This window comes from Rhinichthys klamathensis, unplaced genomic scaffold, assembly GCF_029890125.1.
Source record: "Rhinichthys klamathensis goyatoka isolate OS25496 unplaced genomic scaffold, OSU_Roscu_1.1 h1tg000005l_1, whole genome shotgun sequence".
NCBI classification, from domain to species: Eukaryota; Metazoa; Chordata; class Actinopteri; order Cypriniformes; family Leuciscidae; genus Rhinichthys; species Rhinichthys klamathensis.
The window spans coordinates 6,254,767-6,274,776 of NW_026606558.1; the positions used below are offsets into that span (position 1 = coordinate 6,254,767).

At 39.7% G+C, this 20,010-nt stretch overlaps 1 protein-coding gene across 1 annotated transcript in view; it reads right to left on the reverse strand.

The window, feature by feature from the left end:
- Positions 1–6,119: 6,119 nt before the first annotated feature.
- sipa1l3 (signal-induced proliferation-associated 1 like 3) overlaps positions 6,120–20,010 on the reverse strand; it is a 98,886-nt gene continuing 84,995 nt past the window's right edge. Inside the window, exons 12-21 of the mRNA XM_056256318.1 lie at positions 16,045–16,166; positions 14,727–14,839; positions 14,213–14,643; positions 12,653–12,853; positions 12,393–12,555; positions 12,113–12,305; positions 11,573–11,722; positions 9,332–9,458; positions 9,101–9,182; positions 6,120–6,593 (exon numbers count right to left, since the gene is read on the reverse strand). Of these exons, the coding sequence (XP_056112293.1) occupies positions 6,447–6,593; positions 9,101–9,182; positions 9,332–9,458; positions 11,573–11,722; positions 12,113–12,305; positions 12,393–12,555; positions 12,653–12,853; positions 14,213–14,643; positions 14,727–14,839; positions 16,045–16,166 (1,729 nt within the window). The 3' untranslated portion in view covers positions 6,120–6,446. The remainder of the gene's footprint in view (positions 6,594–9,100; positions 9,183–9,331; positions 9,459–11,572; positions 11,723–12,112; positions 12,306–12,392; positions 12,556–12,652; positions 12,854–14,212; positions 14,644–14,726; positions 14,840–16,044; positions 16,167–20,010) is intronic.

Sequence of the window (20,010 nt, forward strand, 5' to 3'; positions counted from 1 at the left end):
GATGACTCTACTAGAATTAACGTTAATTATCCTTTTAAAACGTCACATGACATAAAGCGATTTTACCTTGAAACGTTAAATGAACTTAGATATTGCCAGAAACTTCCTTAATAGCTCCGCACCCCCCAAAGAGCACAAACACGTAAAGTACATCCTTCCGTTTGGAGTCTGTATAAGTTGTGTCTATTAATAATGCAGTCACTGACTGAAGTCTCTCTGTGAACACTTGAGCTGGACTTCAGTCACTCTGCTCTAGAAAGTCAGTCACAGCCTACATCAGCAGCTTTACTCTCCTGAAGTCGCTAACGTTAGATGTTTGAAATCGTATGCATGGCGAACTAACTAACAATATACGGGTTTTCCTTTTCTGCTTCTTTTATTCGGGCTTCTGATGGGTGTACACAGTGCTGCAGCTTCTTTTAACTGCGCTTCCGCTATGGTGATGTCATGTGGCTGAGGTATCGCGTCATCTTAAAGGTACAGGCCACAAATACCACCACTTTACCACACTTGGCATTTATCCACGGTGCAGCAGGACGTTTGCACACTTTATCACAGCTAAAGTGAAATAAATGCGATATTTGTCAAATACACTGACATTTCAGATACGTTTCAGTTTAATACTTTATATACTGCTTAATACAGCATCTGTTTGTACAAGAAAAGATCACCATAAACATATCACCTACTAAATACCAATGTAGTGGGGTATACATTTTTATCAGTTTTATTTTGATAAATATGACACAATAGGATATAACATCGCGACTACATGAAAATAACTTTTTCTGTTATAAAAAAGTGATTTGTGAGCATTAGTGGAACTGAAGGTGTGAAAATAAACCTTACAGTCTAGGAATAAACTCGAAACACACGAGATCGTTGTCATCAGGTGAATTCGGCCAATCTACAAACAGCTGTGTCGTCATCAAAGCTCGTGCTGCTGCTCTGTTTAAATTTCTTCAAAGTAATTGTTGGTTTGGTATGTTTGAGTAGCTGAATGGCCTAGGCTACTATTACACAGGACAGGAGCCTAAACTCTGAGAAAACTACTAATGTTAAGCTGAGAGGGGGAGTGGCCACTCATACTTTTTCCAAAAAGAATCGCTACTTTTTCAAAAATGAATCACTACTTTTTCATATTTCTATACATAGTTTTATATACACTCCCCTAAAGGATTATTAGGAACACCATACTAATACTGTGTTTGACCCCCTTTCGCCTGCAGAACTGCCTTAATTCTACGTGGCATTGATTCAACAAGGTGCTGAAAGCATTCTTTAGAAATGTTGGCCCATATTGATAGGATAGCATCTTGCGGTTGATGGAGATTTGTGGGATGCACATCCAGGGCACGAAGCTCCCGTTCCACCACATCCCAAAGATGCTCTATTGGGTTGAGATCTGGTGACTGTGGGGGCCATTTTAGTACAGTGAACTCAGTCATGTTCAAGAAACCAATTTGAAATGATTCGAGCTTTGTGACATGGTGCATTATCCTGCTGGAAGTAGCCATCAGAGGATGGATTTATGGCCATAAAGGGATGGACATGGTCAGAAACAATGCTCAGGTAGGCCGTGGCATTTAAACGATGCCCAGTTGGCACTAAGGGGCCTAAAGTGTTCTAAGAAAACATCCCCCACACCATTACACCACCACCACCACCAGCCTGCACAGTGGTAACAAGGCATGATGGATCCATGTTCTCATTCTGTTTACGCCAAATTCTGACTCTACCATCTGAATGTCTCAACAGAAATCGAGACTCATCAGACCAGACAACATTTTTCCAGTCTTCAACTGTCCAATTTTGGTGAGCTCTTGCAAATTGTAGCCTCTTTTTCACATTGTAGTGGAGATGAGTGGTACCCGGTGGGGTCTTCTGCTGTTGTAGCCCATCCGCCTCAAGGTTGTGCGTGTTGTGGCTTCACAAATGCTTTTTACAAACAGTTACAAAGTAAATAAACTATAAACTGAAGCTATATTTCTTTGTGTTGTTGCCTTGATTTAAACACTTAATTTTGATCAAATTAAATGGACTACAGATTTTTCATTGGTTCTCTTATTAATTTTGGGCATTGGTGAATGTTTTAAGGGGAAAAGCACGAGGCTTGTTGCTGGGGAAAAAAATGCATTGCATCAGAGGACTAAAAATGTTAGAATATTTAATTTCAAACTTGATTAAATTACCATTCATACATAATAAATACCGGGTATCTCTCGGTCTACTTCAGTACTCTTAACCACAATCATGGGGAAGTCTGCTTACTTGACAGTTGTCCAGAAGACGATCATTGACACCCTCCAAAAGGAAGGGTAAGCCACAAAAGGGCATCGCTGAAAGGGCTTGCTGTTCACAGAGCGCTGTATCGAAGCATATTTCTGGAAAGTTGACTGGAAGGAAAAAGAGTGGCAAGAGAATGTACACAAGCAACAGGGATGACCGCAGACTTGAGAAGATTGTCAAGTGAAGTCAATTGAAGAACTTGTGAGAGCTTCACAAGGAGTGGACTGAAGCTGGAGTCGGTGCATCAAGAGCCAGATGTTTTCAGGAAAAGGGCTACAACTGTCACATTAGCACCAAGCCACTCCTGAACCAGAGACAACATCAGAAGCGTCGTACCTGGGCTAAAGAGAAAAAGAACTGGACTGTATTTCAGTGGTTCAAAGTCTTTTCAGAAGAAAGTACATTTTCCATTTCATTTGGAAATCAATGTCCCATAGTCAGGAGGAATAGTGGAGAGGCACAGGATCCAACTTGCTTGAAGTCTAGTGTGAAGTTTCCACAGTCAGTGATGATCCGGGGTGCCATGTCATCTGCTGGTGTTGGTCCACTGTGTTTTATCAAGTCCAAAGTCAACGCAGTTGTCTACTAGAAGATTTTAGAGTACTTCCATCTGCTGACAAGCTTTATGGAGATGCTGATATCCTTTTTCAGGATTAACACTTTTCAAATCTTTCAGATTTATTTTAGGAAATATTCTAATAATCTAAAATACTGGATTTTTATTTTCATGAGCTGTAAGCCATAATCATTGAAAAAAGGCTTGACATATTTTACTTTATGCCTAATGAATCTATAATATATGAAAGTTTTACTTTAATTAAATTACACCAAAAAAAAAACCTTTCACATGATATTCGATATACTCAATTTTTTGAGACACCCCTGTCTTTTGCCTGAGCCTTGTTTTTAAACTAGAAGAGTAAAAGAGCTTTACATCTTTTCTTTATTATTTTAAATGTTTTTTAAAATTATTTAGATTTTCCCTCCCAGCAGAAGAAGCCAATGTTGCGTTCAACCCGAAAACTATTGTTCCATACATTACCTACCCATTTTTGTCTGATTTTATTTTTATTTAGTTCTTCTGGTTTTTAGGAATAACAGCATCTGTCCTACTTTCACCATATTTCTAACTAGGAATGGTTAGACCAAGTTTCTGAATATTGAATAGCGGTGTCCAAGGTTTTTCAGAATGAGATGTTTTTGCAGTTTAGTTCCAACAGATACACTTTTTAGACTTCAGATTCCTCACAGTATGACCCCTTCAATCATGTCAATCACACAAGCGTTTCTCTCCCAGTATAGCATAAAATATTAGTCAAATAAAATAACAGTCAAGACTGGTATCATTATGAAATATTTTAATATATTTTTTTATAAAATAATGAAAACATAATTTACACTTATTAAATGTACACTCATTGATACAACATCCCTAAAAGAAACTGAAAGATTGATCAGTTATCAATAGTTAAATCAAGGCATCGGAGCCGCTGTTTCATGCATGAAGCTAATGGAAACAGAGACAAAATGTGAATTACAATAAAGTTTAAAAATAAGAAACAAAAAAGGATAAAATCAGCTTTGTACAAAAGATCATGAATCAAACAAAATATAAAAGAAAAACTAAAAAATACATAGACTCAGTACCCTCCAATAATGTTACCAAATCTGCAATCTTGTAATTTTCACCTTGAATTTGTCTTTTCGTATTTATAAAAAGACCAAACAAACAAACAAAAAAAAGAATCAAAATAAATAGTCAAAATATTACACATAAAAATAAACCTTCAAATATTACAGCTGGACTATATAATTTGCCATGATTTAAGAATGCGCAACACAGATGCACATAGATGTTTTCACAAGTATATTATTCATATTTATCCTTAAAAACAAACTTAATTAAAACACCTCCACCCGACTATCAAACAAGCATACAAACAGAAATCATAAGACAATCCATGGTGTAGATATGACACCCAGGAACCAAATGAGACACCAAGAGTCTGAGAAACCTCCCACTTCATTGACAGAAAAAACACAGTGGGTGAATTTCTTGTAGTCACAGCAATGAGATGAGAAAAACTGATCTAAAAGAGGGGATGAATGAGCTTATAATATGATAATAAATGTCCAGGGTGACGATGTGTAACTAAAAGCTTCCAACATGTATACAGACTTTCATTTAAAGGGGAAATTCTGTCATTGTTTACTCACCCTTGTGTTGTTTCAAACCTATTGACTTTCTTTAGATGGACATAAAATACAATGGAAGTCAATGGGAACCAAATTCTTCAAATGATATTCCACAGAAGAAAGAAAGTCATACAGGTTTGGAACGACACGAGGCTGAGAAAATGATGACATAATTTTCATCCTTGTCCCTTTAAATGTATTTTTATCCTCATAATAGTGGGGAGAACATGTAACATTAGCTATCAGCAGTTTAAAGCCTTGTATAAAAGCACTATACAATTACACTACTAAACAGCTGCAATGAATGATGTCAGGGCTTATTATTTGTATCTCTCACCCCATAAATAAAAACTTTTGCGTTTTACAGTGCTAGTTACTGTCATAGGGATGAATATAGTTGTTTTTTGTGTGTCTGAGAAGAGCAGAGACATCATATTTTCACTCATAGCTAGCTATGATGACTAATGCAATAAAGTCGACTGACTGTTGCAGTGCTTTTGCTCTGATGTGAATAAATAGGTCAGAGGAATAGAGATCAGGTCATCGAGAGGGCAGCTTACGGGTCCTGAGAGAGGAGGAGATATTTTTCCAGTCGCATCAGGTTAAAGGGATGGAGAGAGCTGATATGGGTCGTAAAATTACAACACATCACTGGTCACAGATGACCACTTTTAAGGCAGACATGTACAGAGTAACATGGGGTACATGTTAAACCATATTCGATCCAGCCTGACTGTTATTCCAGTTAGGATTTTCCAGAGCTCATAAACAACTGCAGTCCGAGTACGGCGCGGATCGTCTTGTAAACACGATGATCTGTCTAGAAGTTGAAAACAGCCATCTATTGCCAACAGTCATTTCACCTGATAAACCTGAACTAAATACAAATAGAAAAATAGAGTCTGAACACAGCCGACTAGGGTTTCTTAAGAGTCGGCTTTGCATATACATATACAGTGTCGGAATCTGACAGAACAGCCCAAGTTTACACACAGTGCTATGCCAAAACTAGACATAAAAGAGCAAGTGGCATTTCCTGTCACATGACACTGTCACTTAAAGACTGACCGATGTCAATGCACAGAGGAAACGATCAAAGACTTGGGTGGAACATCACAGTTTTAGTAGCGGTTGCTTTTCCGTTAGAAAGTGGCGATTCTCCGTCTACAGAGCTGTTATTGCAGAGGGCTTTCAGTCACTATGAAGTCTGCGTTGAAGATTTATGGATGATAAATCAGTTGAGATGAGGGATGGTTTGTACAATTGCCTCTCCGTTGAATATAAATATGAATACAACAGCGTCTACTGTACCTGCACATGAGATTATGTGGTTTAGAATTAGACTTTCCCAGAGCACTGTACCTCTTCTCACACTTACAGTACCGTGATTTCTCTCAACATGCTGGGAAAGGGATCTTCTCTCAAGTGTTTATTTTTTGATTTGTTTATTTTCATTTTTTGGCTGTTGAGCTGACTGTGCAGTAAATAGGCCTCTCAGTTTCACTGGCTCAAGCTTAGTGTCGAATCGTCGAGTACAAAAATAAATCTACAATGAGAAAATAGTTCCGAAAGTAGTTCGATCAGATAAAGAGCTCGCTTGTTTCAAGGTAGGACGTGTGTGTGTGTGTGTGTGTGTGTGTGTGTATGTGTGTTTGTGTGTGTGTGTAAAAATATACTTTGTACTTCTGTACCGGCTTTAATTTAAAGCTTTAAAGTCTCAAGTCATCTGGCAGACCCGCATAAACTCTCAGTTCCCTCCGTCACACTTTCATAAAGCTCACGGGTTTCTGTGTGGTGAGGACGAGCTGGCAGACTTGCCTTATATGAGGGCGAGCGGGACAGTGGATGAACTGGGCGATAAGAGACTTTGAATTAAATGAGCTAAACATGCCATATTTTAGGCACAGTACAGGTACGTGAAGATCCCCTCTCATCTTCTCTTCTCAAATGAAAGGAAGCACTCATTTCCTCTCAGGAATGGTAGAGGATAAGAGTTTACTGAACTTGCGGAGCTGTTCACTGGCTGAGTGCGATTCCTCTTGCAGACGGTGGTTGTTGTGCCTCAGATTAGCCATCTCTGCTAACAACACGGCCTTGTCCTGTTTCTCCTGAGAGGGAAGGACAGGAACAGACCAGGGAAAAGGAGGAGAGAAAGAGAGAAGCATGATTAGAGGATGTCATCAAAAACGGCCAAGTCACTATAAAATCTTTCACTTTTATTTTCTTTCATTTTTAACATTTTTTTGTTTTATTTAACTTTTACAGGGGTCATGAATGGAGAAATCAAAAGATTTTTTGACAGGTTATTATACTATAAAAACATCCTGTAAGTTTCAGAACTTAAAAATTTCTCATTTGTCCAAAAACAGTTTTTATTGAAACCAAGCTCTGAAAACGGCGGATTCTGTCATGACGTAACAGTGCGACGAAAGACCGCCTCTGCAGAATCAGATCAACACCCACTTATACATCATCACATCTTTGGCCCCGCCCACTGGCACGTTATAGAGACGAAGGAGAGAAGAGCGATACAGGATCACTGGACTAGAAATAACATTACCTTCCAAAGGATCCTAATGTTAGGAAAGTGCTTAATTATTTTTTAATCTCAGTAGAGCACTTTTTGTTTGTTCGGAACATTTCACTCTGGATTCTTTGGTAAATCAGTCGCAATTTCGGTGAAGGCTTTGCAAACTATGAACAAAATATGAACCCAATAGTAATGCCACAATATGTAAGTAACCGTGTTAATTCTTAAGCCTGATCTGCGATCAGTGATTTCTGATATGTAATGATTCTCGTACAGTCAGACCAGACGTTCATCTTTTATTGCCGTTTATGTGTCAGTAAATCAAGCCAGTCAACTTCACATTGTTTCTCTTACTATCATGAAAATAATCTGTCATTTAAATTATGATTAAATTATATACAGAAAGCGATCAAAGAACGCTCCCTTTATAATCGCTGGAGCTGCCAATCACACAGCGAGGTTATCAGTGACTGAGTCCATTATAATCAATGACGCTGTCTACACTCACAATGAATCTCTTCTTCACATCGTGTTTGCACTGTTAGTTATGATGAAAGCATTCGTGAGAGTGCAGAAATCGAGTTGCGATGACGAGTCTACATGCTCATCGCTGCAACCTTTCATGCAACGGGAGTAAATGTCAATTTATTGCTGTAATCGACGTTTTCACGATTGGTTCATCTCGACAGCTGTAATAGTAGAAACGTAGTAAAAGATTTCGAGAGAGTTTCACATGTAATACTTGCAAGATGTTAGCCAATCACAGCAGTGGGCGTTTACACGTCTCACAGCAGCAGACACGACCCTTCCAACGGAGCGCTCAAATCAGAGGGCTAAAATCAGGGTAGAAAATTGCCTTTTATTTCTAAATTATGACAATTTTTTTATGTAAAAATCATACTAACATTATAAGTGCACCTCAGGAAACGTTATAAAAAATGCAGTTCGTGGCCTCTTTAACTGTCCAGGGTGAAGTACGGATGCGCACAGGTTATCAGCTAATCCAGTACTTTTTCTGCACCACCAGTAAAACTACACAAATGGATTTTATTTGCATCATGTACTGAATCCTTCACCTGAATCTCGCTTTCAAGAGTGAACGTGTGACGTTGTGTTCAGAGATCCTACTAGTGCGCTACTATTTTTATTCTTTATAGTGCTGCAGGAATGGGTCTTAAAACTCAGAAACTAGTAAGCAATTCTACTTCGATTCCATCGCTCTGAAGTCAACAGGTTTTTTAAATGGATTTTTGGTTAAATGCCTGAAATAAGGCCTGTGGTTCACACAAGCTCAAGATTTTATTCTACAACATAAAATACATCAGCAAAACCCCAGTGCAATCTTGAAAGTTTTTGCGTGTCTTTAAAAAGGCGGTTGCTAAGAAGTGGCTAAAAGGGACTACAGAGGTTGTCTGGGACATTAAACATCATCACGATGAAACGGGAAACTCATCCACTGACCAATCCGCTTTCACAGAGTCATTGTGTTTATACACACACTTGCGCAAACTATTCAAACTTTCCAACTTGTAGGTGTCTGAACTAGGTTTTTACTTCTGGTCATTGTATTTAGGCTTCAAAATGTATAAAAGTTAAGTTAATTTGTGAAGATGATGAACAAAACATGTAAGAATCAAAAACCTTTCTTGGTCACAGAGCTTATTATGCAATAATCCAAAAGCCAATGGAAAAAATCCTAAGGCTTTTTACTGAGTGAACCAGTGTGATGCCAACTTCTGGGTTGGCCTACAAAAAAACATCATCCCTGCAGCGCTCTATAGATATGCCAATATATATCTGATATCTGCTTTTATGATGGAAACTTGGTTACTTATCAGGGGTGCGTTTCCCAAAAGCATCGTTAGCCAACTATGGTCGCAAGTTCCGTTGAACTCTGTTGGTAACAGATTGGTTTGTGAATAAAATGTAATTTTATATAATTTGTCATTCTTTAATTTCAACTAACATTCTCAAATAATCAAATACTTTTTTTGTTTTATGTGTTCCTCAACTACAAAATGACTAAAAACACCCATCTCTATTGAACCTGTCCTGCACCGGTCAGATCCCTCCGATGTAACTCACTTTTTCCAGATCAGTGTTCAGCTGTTTCAGCATGACTTCCAGATGATACAGACGCCCAGACAGGTCATTGGGAACCTCTTCACTGCAACACACAAATGAAAAACAAGTTAAAACAAGTATCCTAGCATTTCAATTCTTATTTGAATACCCATCCAAAACTTTATGGAAAATTGCAGAGACAATGCATGCTTCTGCCTCCACTCAGAGGAAGAGCAAGTATAGATACAGTACCTGCTGAAAGTAGGAGTGGTGCGGGGAGTCTGTGGCGTGTGGAAAGGCACCGGACTGATGACGGGTCTCAGCTCATTGCTGCCCGCGTGAGACTCAGACAATGAGAACAAAGAAACTGCTCTTTGCACTGTAAAATAAAACATGCAGTCATAATTAATCATTAAGATCACCAGTGTGATGAATGACTCTGCAACATTCCCATGTAGTATGAAATGTATTAAAGACACAAAACAAACTCAAAGGTAAAGTCTGTAAACCACACACAGCCATGCGATTACACTCTGTGGATTCATCCTACAAATGGCATCATCTTTACTGTATATGGAAATCCATTTCCACGACATAAAACAAATCATGCTTTGGTAATACATAATTATTAAGTTGAAATTATCATATTAAGTGTCAAAAACCTGAGGAAATAAAAACTACATTATGACAAAAAGTCAAACTTGATTAGAAGAAAAAATGAAATAAGTAGTAATAATTATGAGATAAAAAGTCAAAATTATGAATCTACATATCTAAATTACAACAGTTGAAATTATGAAATAAGTCAACTATGAAAAAAGAGGTCAAAATGATGACAGTCATAATTATGAGATAAACTAAATTACGACAGTTGAAATTATGAAAAAATAAGATATAATTATGAGATAGGAAATTTTTTTAATTATGACATTGAAATTATGAAATAAGTCGTCAATGAGATAAAAAGTCAAAATTATGACAATCATTATGAGATAGTCAAAAATGACACTCATTATGAGATAAGAAGTCAAAAATGACAAAAAGCTGAAATTAAATGTCCTAAAATGTAAATTATCTTATTTAGATAAAAAATAAAAATAAAAAAAAAACTTTATGACTTTTTACCAAAGCATTATTTGTTTTCTTATGTGGTGGAAATTGGCTTCCATACCTTCAAGTATCTTAGTTTGACGTAGAAACTAGGGATGCACCGATATGAACATTTTGGCCGATACCGATAACAGACAATTCTTTACATTTGAAAGCCGATAACCGATATATTGGCCGATAAATCTAAATTAAAATGTTGATATACTTTGATAGCCTGAATACAAAAACAAAAAGCTTGCCATTAAAAGCCATGTCCCAAACACTTCAACATCAATCAAACATATCCAATACAGTAGCCTAGTTTGAACCCGTGTAAGATTCCTTAACTTTTCAAATTAATTTTACACGCTAAGGATAAATATGATCACCTGTAGGCCTACAATGAAGTGCTTTTACTGCATCGTTCATGAACTCAACCAAACGCATCCTATATGAGATTAATCAGATATATATAGGCTACACAAAATAAACATATTACAACTTACAATGGCACAAAATGCTGTGAATGCTCAAGCGAACTTGACTGTGCTTGTCATGAAGGCTAAACTCCAGACTTACTCCAGCTTAAACACTGGCGAACAAGAATTCACAACATTCTTTTACAGTTGTGTTATTATAATGTTATGAAGCCCATGTGACAGATTTGTGTTGCACATGCTGCACTTAACTAGCCTGGGTTTCCCCATGCTGCCTTTGCGCAGCACGATTTTATTCACGCTGCTAGGTAGTCTGGATACCATGGACCAGATTTTCACCTCAGCGAGGGGACCAATCAAAGAACGGGGAGGGAGCAGCAAGACGATGACTACGTCTATGCAACACACCGAAGCAGTTTGTTTATACCTATGGATCCAACATGGCAGCAGACGCATAGTTACCTTTCGATGCAGCCTTAGATATTGTTCTAAGTAGTTTAGAACGCAAATAAATCGGACCCATCGTCTTCTTCCTCGTCTAATTTCTTTCGCTCTACATGCGTCATCTGGTATAATTGAAACGATTGGCTATGAGCTACGTACAGGCGCATTTGATAGACATTCGTAGGACCCAATACACGGCTCTGGGCGTTCGTAAACCACGCCTCAAATACGAGAAAATGAACATGTGGTTCCCAGACCCAAGTCTCAATGTCAATGAGACGTGGTGTGACGTTAGCCAGGCTAGCACTTAAATATCTTCCTTTTCCAAGTGAAATCATTCAACACCATCATGGCGAACAGCGCGCATCTCTCAACTGAAGTAAACAATCTTTTATCTATCGGCTTTGATATATCGGCCTAATTTTCTTATCGGATCGATAACATCAAAAATGACAATTTATCGGCCGATTTCGATATGTGGTCGATATATCGTGCATCCCTAGCAGAAACTGCGGCCTCATACCTTCATATGCTTTGGCTGCATTGACGAGGCTGGACCACTCCAGTCCACAGGCAGTGTCAGGAAGAGGTATGAGTCCAGGGTCCAGTCTTCTGAGAGGAGGAACCTTATCCCTCACTTCAGTCAATGACAACTCGGATGCAGACAACGGTACTGGAGGAACAACAAATGGACAGTTTATTCCAATGCTATTAGCAGATAACAGTAAAGGATGCCAACTGACTATAGGCACATCACAATTGCACTATTCTATGACATTTTTAAGTATATATAGTGCAAGTAGTGTGTTCACACTGAAAATTCACTTTAAATATACATTTAAATAAAGAAAAAGTGCACTTTAAATATCTGTATAATGGGAAAAACAAACTTCATGCACTCAACTGTCGCAACTTTATTTAAGTGGCAGAGGGGGAGGGGAATGACAAAATAACCTTATAAAATTCATCCACTACACGGATGAGTACATAGTGCATACAGTAATTACATAGTGTATAAGTGCGACATTTGGGACGCAACTTATGACTAGCAAATGACACCCACCTTTCTTACTGGGCATGAGGGCTCCAAGGTTGGTGTTGTGACCGTGGCGACGAATAGGCAGCGTGCAGGTGAAGAGAAGGTCACTGGGCGGCACTTGTCCTTCAAAAAGAGGCGTGCTTGCATAACTAGAATCTCTCCGTCCACTGCACAGACTCTCATCTGAGAAAGTACGTTGCAGGGTCCGATGAGGAGACTGTAGAGGAGAACAAACACGCAATGCTCAAATCATTGTGTTTACAAGCAGAGTTGTGTAGCCTTTTCAGTGTTTGTGTGCGCTCACCGCATCCCGTGATGGTGTATCCGCAGGGTTGTCCATAATGATGAGCTTTTTCAAGTCGTCTTCAATGGTGCTCTTGTGATTTCTGCGTGGTGAGCGCAGGTCCCTCAGAGAGGCACGTAACCGAGGCTGTCCGAACACGTTCTTACTGTTCATATCCACCTGCCTGAAAGCACACACAATAACCAGGACATTCAAATATGTGATGCATCTATTTCATAACCCGACTCAAATATGAAAATGCGTTTTATAAACATATGTACTTGTTGCTGTCGGTGGAGGTGGTGCTGGTTGCTGTGATGTTCTCCTCCTGTTGCCATGCACTCTTGCTTTTACTAAATGACTTGGGGGCGGAGCTTGACAGCTGGGCGGATCCTGACATGGGTGTGACTGTTGAAGATCTGAAAGGCCGGGGTTTATCGGCCACAGCAGGGGTCTTAAACCCTTGGGGGGTATAGCAGGCCCTAAATACACACAATTCAGATGTTTGAGGTCATTAAGAAGTCTTTTCTGCTCACCAAGGCTGCATTTATTTGATCAAAAATACATTTAAAACCATAATCGTGTGAAATATTATTACAATTTCAAATAACGGTTTCTAATTTAGGTCTTCAGTGTCACATGATCTTTCAGAAAACATTCTAATATGATGAATTGCTGCTAAGGAAACATTTCTTAATATCAATGTTGAAAACAGTTGTGCAGCTTAATGGGTTTATAGAAACTGTAATACTTTTTTTATTTTGTTAGGATTCTTTGACAAATAGAACGTTGAAAGGAACAGCATTTATTTAAAATAGATTTTTTTAGAATAGAATAGAACATCTTCACTTTTGATCAAATAAATGCATCCTTGCTGTATGAAAGTATTAAAGGGGTTATATGATACTATTTTAAAAGTTAATTATTTTGATTATTGGGTGTAATAGAATAGGTTAACATGCTTTAATGTTAAAAAAACACATTATTTTTTACATGCTGTAAATTATTGCAGATCCTCTATTCCCAGTCCGTCTGATTTCTACAAAGCCCCTCCTTTCGAAAAGCTCAGAGTGCTCTGATTGGTCAGCTGACCCAGTGCGTTGTGATTGGCCAATCACCTCAAGCATGTCGGAAATGTAACACCATTTACCATAATCCCAAGCTTCAGCTTCCAAGGCTTTAAGCCATTTTTAACACAAAGTTTATAATAACGTCGTCAGTTCGAGCCGAGTCGGATTCTGAAAATGTGGATGATCAAGCCTATCGATCGAAAACCAACTTTGCAAGCATGACTTGAGCAGAATGTTTCATAGCCAGCGTTGTACTCTCTCAGGTTCAGGAATCTGTCCTCCGTAAAATGCACTGTGCACAAACAAACTTAGGTTGTACTGCTCAAGAACAACCTCATAAATAAATCTTTGCCTCTGATTCCTAATTTTATTAATTTTCGAAGGCCAAACAAAGGAGTTTTGCTTTCGCATCCAAACACACAGCGTCTCTACGACATGGTGACAACACTACAAGTCATTAAAGCCTCTTCTTCTCTTGTATGCCTATTGGGCGGCCATTATGCTAATATTTCACATTGTTTGAGGAAGTTATATCTCGACTTTGATCGAGGTGTTTTAGGCAGGTCTGGATCAGTGTTCTCTGTTAGATAGAATAAATCCCTTTGTGTGAGACTGAGCGTTGTAACTTTGCAGATCGTATTCAAGCACAAACAGATACATTACACACTAAAGGAAAACATCAAAAAGCATCATATCATATAACCCCTTTAATTTCATGAATGACTCAAACTTTTAATCAATGGTCTTTACATTGCAGAATAAACACAATACCTTGCTTTGAAGTTGTCAGCGTTGGCCGATCCCGGAGGGGGGAATGTGCGTGTGCGGTAGTTCTTGCTTTGACTGGCTGATGCAGCGATGATGGGTGACGACTCCCTGCGCCGCCCCTCTCCGGCTCCTGACAGATCCTGCAAGCCGCTGTAGGTAGCAGAGCCATGCAGGGGTTTGTGGGGGGTTCCTGCAAGACTGCGGCTAGGTTTGGCTCCTTTAGTGTTGGGACTTGGTGTGTAGAGAGATGCATCGATGCCACTGTCACTGGACCCTCCCTTGCCCATTAGGTCCGGGTCGGGGTCTGAGGGGTCACTCAGGACACCGGAAACCCCACCTCCCATCCCGTCAAACCAGCGCTCGTCGCTGTGACTGCTGGAAGCATTGCTGGAGAGTGTGTTACTGCTGGAGTGACTGGAATAGTGTGCCTCACCCTGAGAGAGAGCAGAGACATAAGTACATGAGAGCCAAATGAAACCGCTTCCTTGTTATCATGATGATGAGGACGACTGCTCACCTTAGAGTGCCGGTTTGGAGAGTCTTTCCCTGCAACGTCCTGTCGGGTCTGTCTTCTCTGAGCGGAGGCGACTGACACACCTCGTGATGATGCAGGAACATGCCACATGGGCTCTGTCCGACACACACACACAAACAGGTGTCACACTGACAGAATCAGTCACTCATTGAAAATGAGTGGCTTCCAGTCGCTTTGTACCCGGGTGGCAGTGTGAACGTCCCCCTAAGGGTGTTTGCAACTCTTTATTGGGCTTGATTATTAGATGTTTGTTGCGTTTCTTTCAGGCCCCGTTTACACCTGGTATTAAGATGCGTTTTGTTCGATTGGATCACAAGTGGACGACGCTAAATACAGGAGTAAATGGGTCTGAAACGTTTTGAGCTTGTCCACTTTCAAAAACGAAGTCAAAAACGCATTGGACCGGATTGCTTTTGTAGTGGTTGAATGTGTTCGAACAGCCACAAAAGACTGTCTTCTCTCCGCCTACTGACCTAATGTGATAACATTCAGGAAACGCTCAAGCCAGGCGGGATTTAAACTTTGTCGGCTGAAGACCCATGTTTGGTTTGAAGACAAGAAACATACTAAGCACAATGTTCTCCACCATTCCTGATTTCTAACACACAACTCACAGCGTTCGGCTGGTCTTACGGCTGTCAGAGTAGAAACAAAAGCTGATGTTCTCCATTAGATCGAAAGATCTGAAAAAGCCCGTACATTTACCCGCTCATAGAGCCTCCCCTCAAAGAAATCAGGACAGAAGTGATTGAAAGTGGACAAGAGACAGATTTAAACACCAGGTGTAATCGGGTATGTCTCCCTCGTCTACTTATGATCCAATCGACCAAAACGCATCTTAATACCAGCTGTAAACAGGCCCTCAGTTTAGCATTATTTACATACTATTATATATGTATATTTCTATTTAACTTTTTATTTCAGTTTTAGCTTTAGTCATTTCAGTCATTTTAGCAGTTCAATTTCATTTAGTTGACAGGGCAACTTTTTATAACATTTAACTCATTTATATTTATATTTTATGGCAATCAAGAAAAAGAGCTTTAATAGTTGAAGTTTTAGTTAAAAATAACATTAATCAGAGTCAGTCCATCACTCAGTTTACACCTGAATATCAGCAAACTAGTGACCATCTCACAGCCTCTGATCACCAGTGGGTTTGATAAAGGAGCCTTTATTCTGAGTTTATCCAGCAGAGGGCAGAGTTCACACAGTGACGGGGCGGTACACACAAAAACATTTACAGCACTCTTTGTTTAAAGACTGGAGCTCTATAAATGTCTTTGTTGTGTTTGTTTACCTGATTTGTTGCGTTCCATCGTGCTTTCTTGGCTAGTGAAACCAGATGATGATTCTCCACTGGAGCCGTCAATAGAAACATGTGGGTCAAATGGCTGGAGAGGCCGCTGGACTGACCCAAACCTACACACACACAACAAATATCAATATGTTACTAAATATATTCTTATTTGGCTTACTTGATCATGATCCAGTTCAGGTTGGCTGACATGCCATTGGAGAGCAGGGTTTTGGAGAAAGGGCATGTGGTGGAATTAGCAAAACTGGGGAAATCGCTTACAGCAGCTTGAAGTAATGTTCGCAGAGAACAAGGGACGTGACTTTAGTCATCAGACTTTATTGGATTGTGGTAAGGGTCTGTATGATGGTTGGAGGGCAGTTTGGTCATATCAGCCGAAAAAGAAAGCTGTCTAAGAGGCAGATAAAGAGATTACATCCATTTTAATGACATTTTAAGTCCATTTTAAAGTTACTGTCAGATTTTTTTTTCATATTGTGGTGTATATCTGACATACATGAAAAGTATGCACAGATGGATAGTTTAAAATAAGATCTATAACATATATTCAGAAAATAGGCAGGATGAATACTTATTTCAAGCTGACTTTACCAAATAAAATGTTTGTCTTCATTATCCTTTATTAGTCTATTACACGCACCAATGACTAAAGCACATTATGTGCATTAAGGAACCAAACAGGGTCAATTTTGACACCGCACCACTAAGTTTGCATCATACACATGTCACATTCAATTCTGAGTCTGTTGCAACCCAAGTGTTCTGTCACTTGTCACCCTGTGGGTTTGAGTGATGTACGGCTGAATCTGATGGGACTATTAATAGCACTCATTAGCACATCTCGCTGAATCACCACCATAAACACAGTCAGTGTGAAATGTTTAACAGACTCACAGTACCCCAACATCTCTATAATGCTCTAACACACTTTAACCCTCTGGGGTTCCTCATTTTAGACTCACACTCAGGACCTTCGGGTCAAAAATGACCCGGAGGGTGGCATTAAGATACATTTTATTTGAGTAAAATCAATGAAATATATTTTTGTTCAATAATATTTTTTCTTTTCTTTTTTGGTGTTTTAAAATAATTTTATAATTTATAATTAATATTTATGCAATAATTAAGACCCATTTTTCCCATTGAATATAATAGAAAATTTATATATATATATAATTAAAAATTTTTTTTTATTAAAGCTGTATTTCATTTTAGAGTCAAGTCTAGACCTCATGAAAGCAATTTTTGAAATGAGATCGGAGCCATCTGGTGGACACACTGAGCATTTTTATTACGCAATAGCACATTTTTACCACTAGTGGATTTACAGCTATCTGTAGAAACCTATGGTAGAAACACTCTAGTGATTTTTTCACATATTGTTTAATTTGTTCAGGTTTTTGATTTGAATATATAATAACAGATTCTCAAAGACTATATTTTTCTTTTTTTTTTTAATAAAAAAAAAAAAAAAAAAAATTGGTTGGTTTAAATGGTAATATTAAGTGGCAGTTTTACTTTATTCTCAAAGACTATATTTGTCTTTCAGAAGAAGCATTAGAACAACAGGAGAGAACATCAGTCTGTGAGTGTTTACTTTCTCATTTGATTTTAGCGCGACTCTTCGTTACTGTGTTTACCCTGGTAAAAACGCGCGTGCGGTTGTTTGTGTCGTGACTGAGACAAATAGTTGGGCGTGGCCTGCTGTATTCATTAACAGGGTATTAGGTGTGTATAAAACTGGTTAGTGCATCGCGGCAGCGGTCGCGGCTGCCCTCGTGTGAAGCCCTCATCGTGTGAAGACCAAAGAGTGTAAAGACCAGCGACTCTACCTGTGCGACTCCACCGAGCAAGGACACCGACAAAGCACTTGAGTATTAAATTCTTCTTGTTTATTTATTGCTGTTTCCTTTCTCTTCTACACACTTTTCTTTGAATCTTTCTGTTTGTAAGCTCCTTTTCACTATGTGTTTTCAAATCTCTACTATTACTAACATACGTAAATCAAACGTCACACGTCAGAGGCGGTGCAATCCTAACAATCTCCGTACCCTTCCGGTGTCTTCTAATACTTTATTCTCTTTTCCTATTGGTCTCTGGAACTGCCAGTCCGCTGTTAACAAAGCTGATTTCATTACATCTTTTTCAAGTCATTCAGGTCTCAGTCTATTGGCCCTGACTGAGACCTGGATCAGACCAGAGGACACGGTCACACCTGCTGCCCTCTCCACTAACTTCACTTTCTCACACACCCCCCGTCTGACCGGAAGGGGTGGTGGTACTGGTCTGCTCATCTCAAATGACTGGAAATTTGATCCTTTACCACCTCTATTTGACAACAGCTCATTTGAATCACATTCAATTACCATCACTAGTCCTATAAAAATCCATTTTGTAGTTGTATATCGTCCCCCAGGTCAACTTGGCAGTTTTTTGGAGGAGCTTGATGTGCAACTCTCATCCTTCCCTGAAGATGGTACTCCTCTTGTAATTCTTGGAGACTTCAACATCCACCTAGAAAAACCTCAGGCTGCTGATTTCCACACCCTGCTTGCATCATTCGACCTCAAACGAGTATCTACTGTGGCTACTCACAAATCAGGTAACCAATTGGACCTTATCTACACGCGCTACTGCTCTACGGACAATACACTGGTCACTCCACTGCACACCTCAGATCACTTCCTCCTCACTCTCAACCTCAACCTGCCTCAGAACACAACACACACTCCTCCACAGGTCACCTTTCGACGAAACCTACGCTCACTTTCACCCTCTCACCTATCCTCTTTGGTCTCATCCACACTTCCTCCACCTGATCAGCTCTCAACACTTGATACTAACTGTGCAACTGATACTCTTTTCTCCACTTTAACATCCTGCTTGGACAACTTCTGTCCCCTTTCCTCCAGGCCAGCCCGCGCCACACCCTCTGCCCCCTGGTTAACTGATATTCTTCGCGAACATCGTACTAAACTCAGGGGTGCAGAGAGGAAGTGGCGCAAATCGAAAGATTCGACAGACCTGGGTCGTTATCAATCCCTTCTCCCTTCCTTCTCTGCTAATATCTCTACTGCTAAAATGGCTTACTATCACAACAAAATTTTCAATTCTTCTGACTCTCGCATGCTTTTCAAAACCTTCTCCTCTCTTCTTAACCCTCCTCCTCCTCCTCCTTCATCAACCCTAACAGCTGACGATTTTGCCACATTTTTCATAGAAAAAACAACCACCATCAGCGGCCAATTTACCAATCCACAAACTGACACACACATTTTACCAACAAACGCACACATTCTACCCTCCTTCTCTCTACTTTCAGAGGCGGAAGTCTCTAAACTCCTCCTTTCCAATCGCCCTACTACCTGTCCGCTTGATCCTATCCCCACTAATCTACTTCAAGCCATTTCTTCCTCAGTTGTACCCACACTCACGCACATCATAAACACCTCTCTTCACACTGGTACCTTTCCCACAGCTTTTAAGCAGGCTCGAGTAACCCCACTGCTTAAGAAACCCAATCTAAATCCAGCACATCTAACAAGTTACAGACCGGTATCTCTTCTTCCATTTGTCGCGAAAACACTTGAATAGGGTTGGGTACCGAAACTCGGTGCCAATAGGGAACCGGTTCCGACGTAAACGGTAGTAACCAGACCGAATAAGAAAGAAAATTTCGGTGCCTGATTTCGGTGCCTAACTTCATTAGGCACACACGCGCACACACACACACACAAGGTCTCTCGCTCTCTCTCTCTCCGCCTTGCGTGTGCTACACAGTTTGGAGCACAGTTTCTTCTGTCTCGCATGCGCGCTCTTTTTTGCAAGGTTTGGCTGCATTTCACGTGTAAAATTACGTGTCAGAACGCCCTCTGGGTGTGCCGATAGTCTGAATCCCATATAGAATCAAGCCAATTCATTGGCTGATGGCGCCGCATCGACGCACTT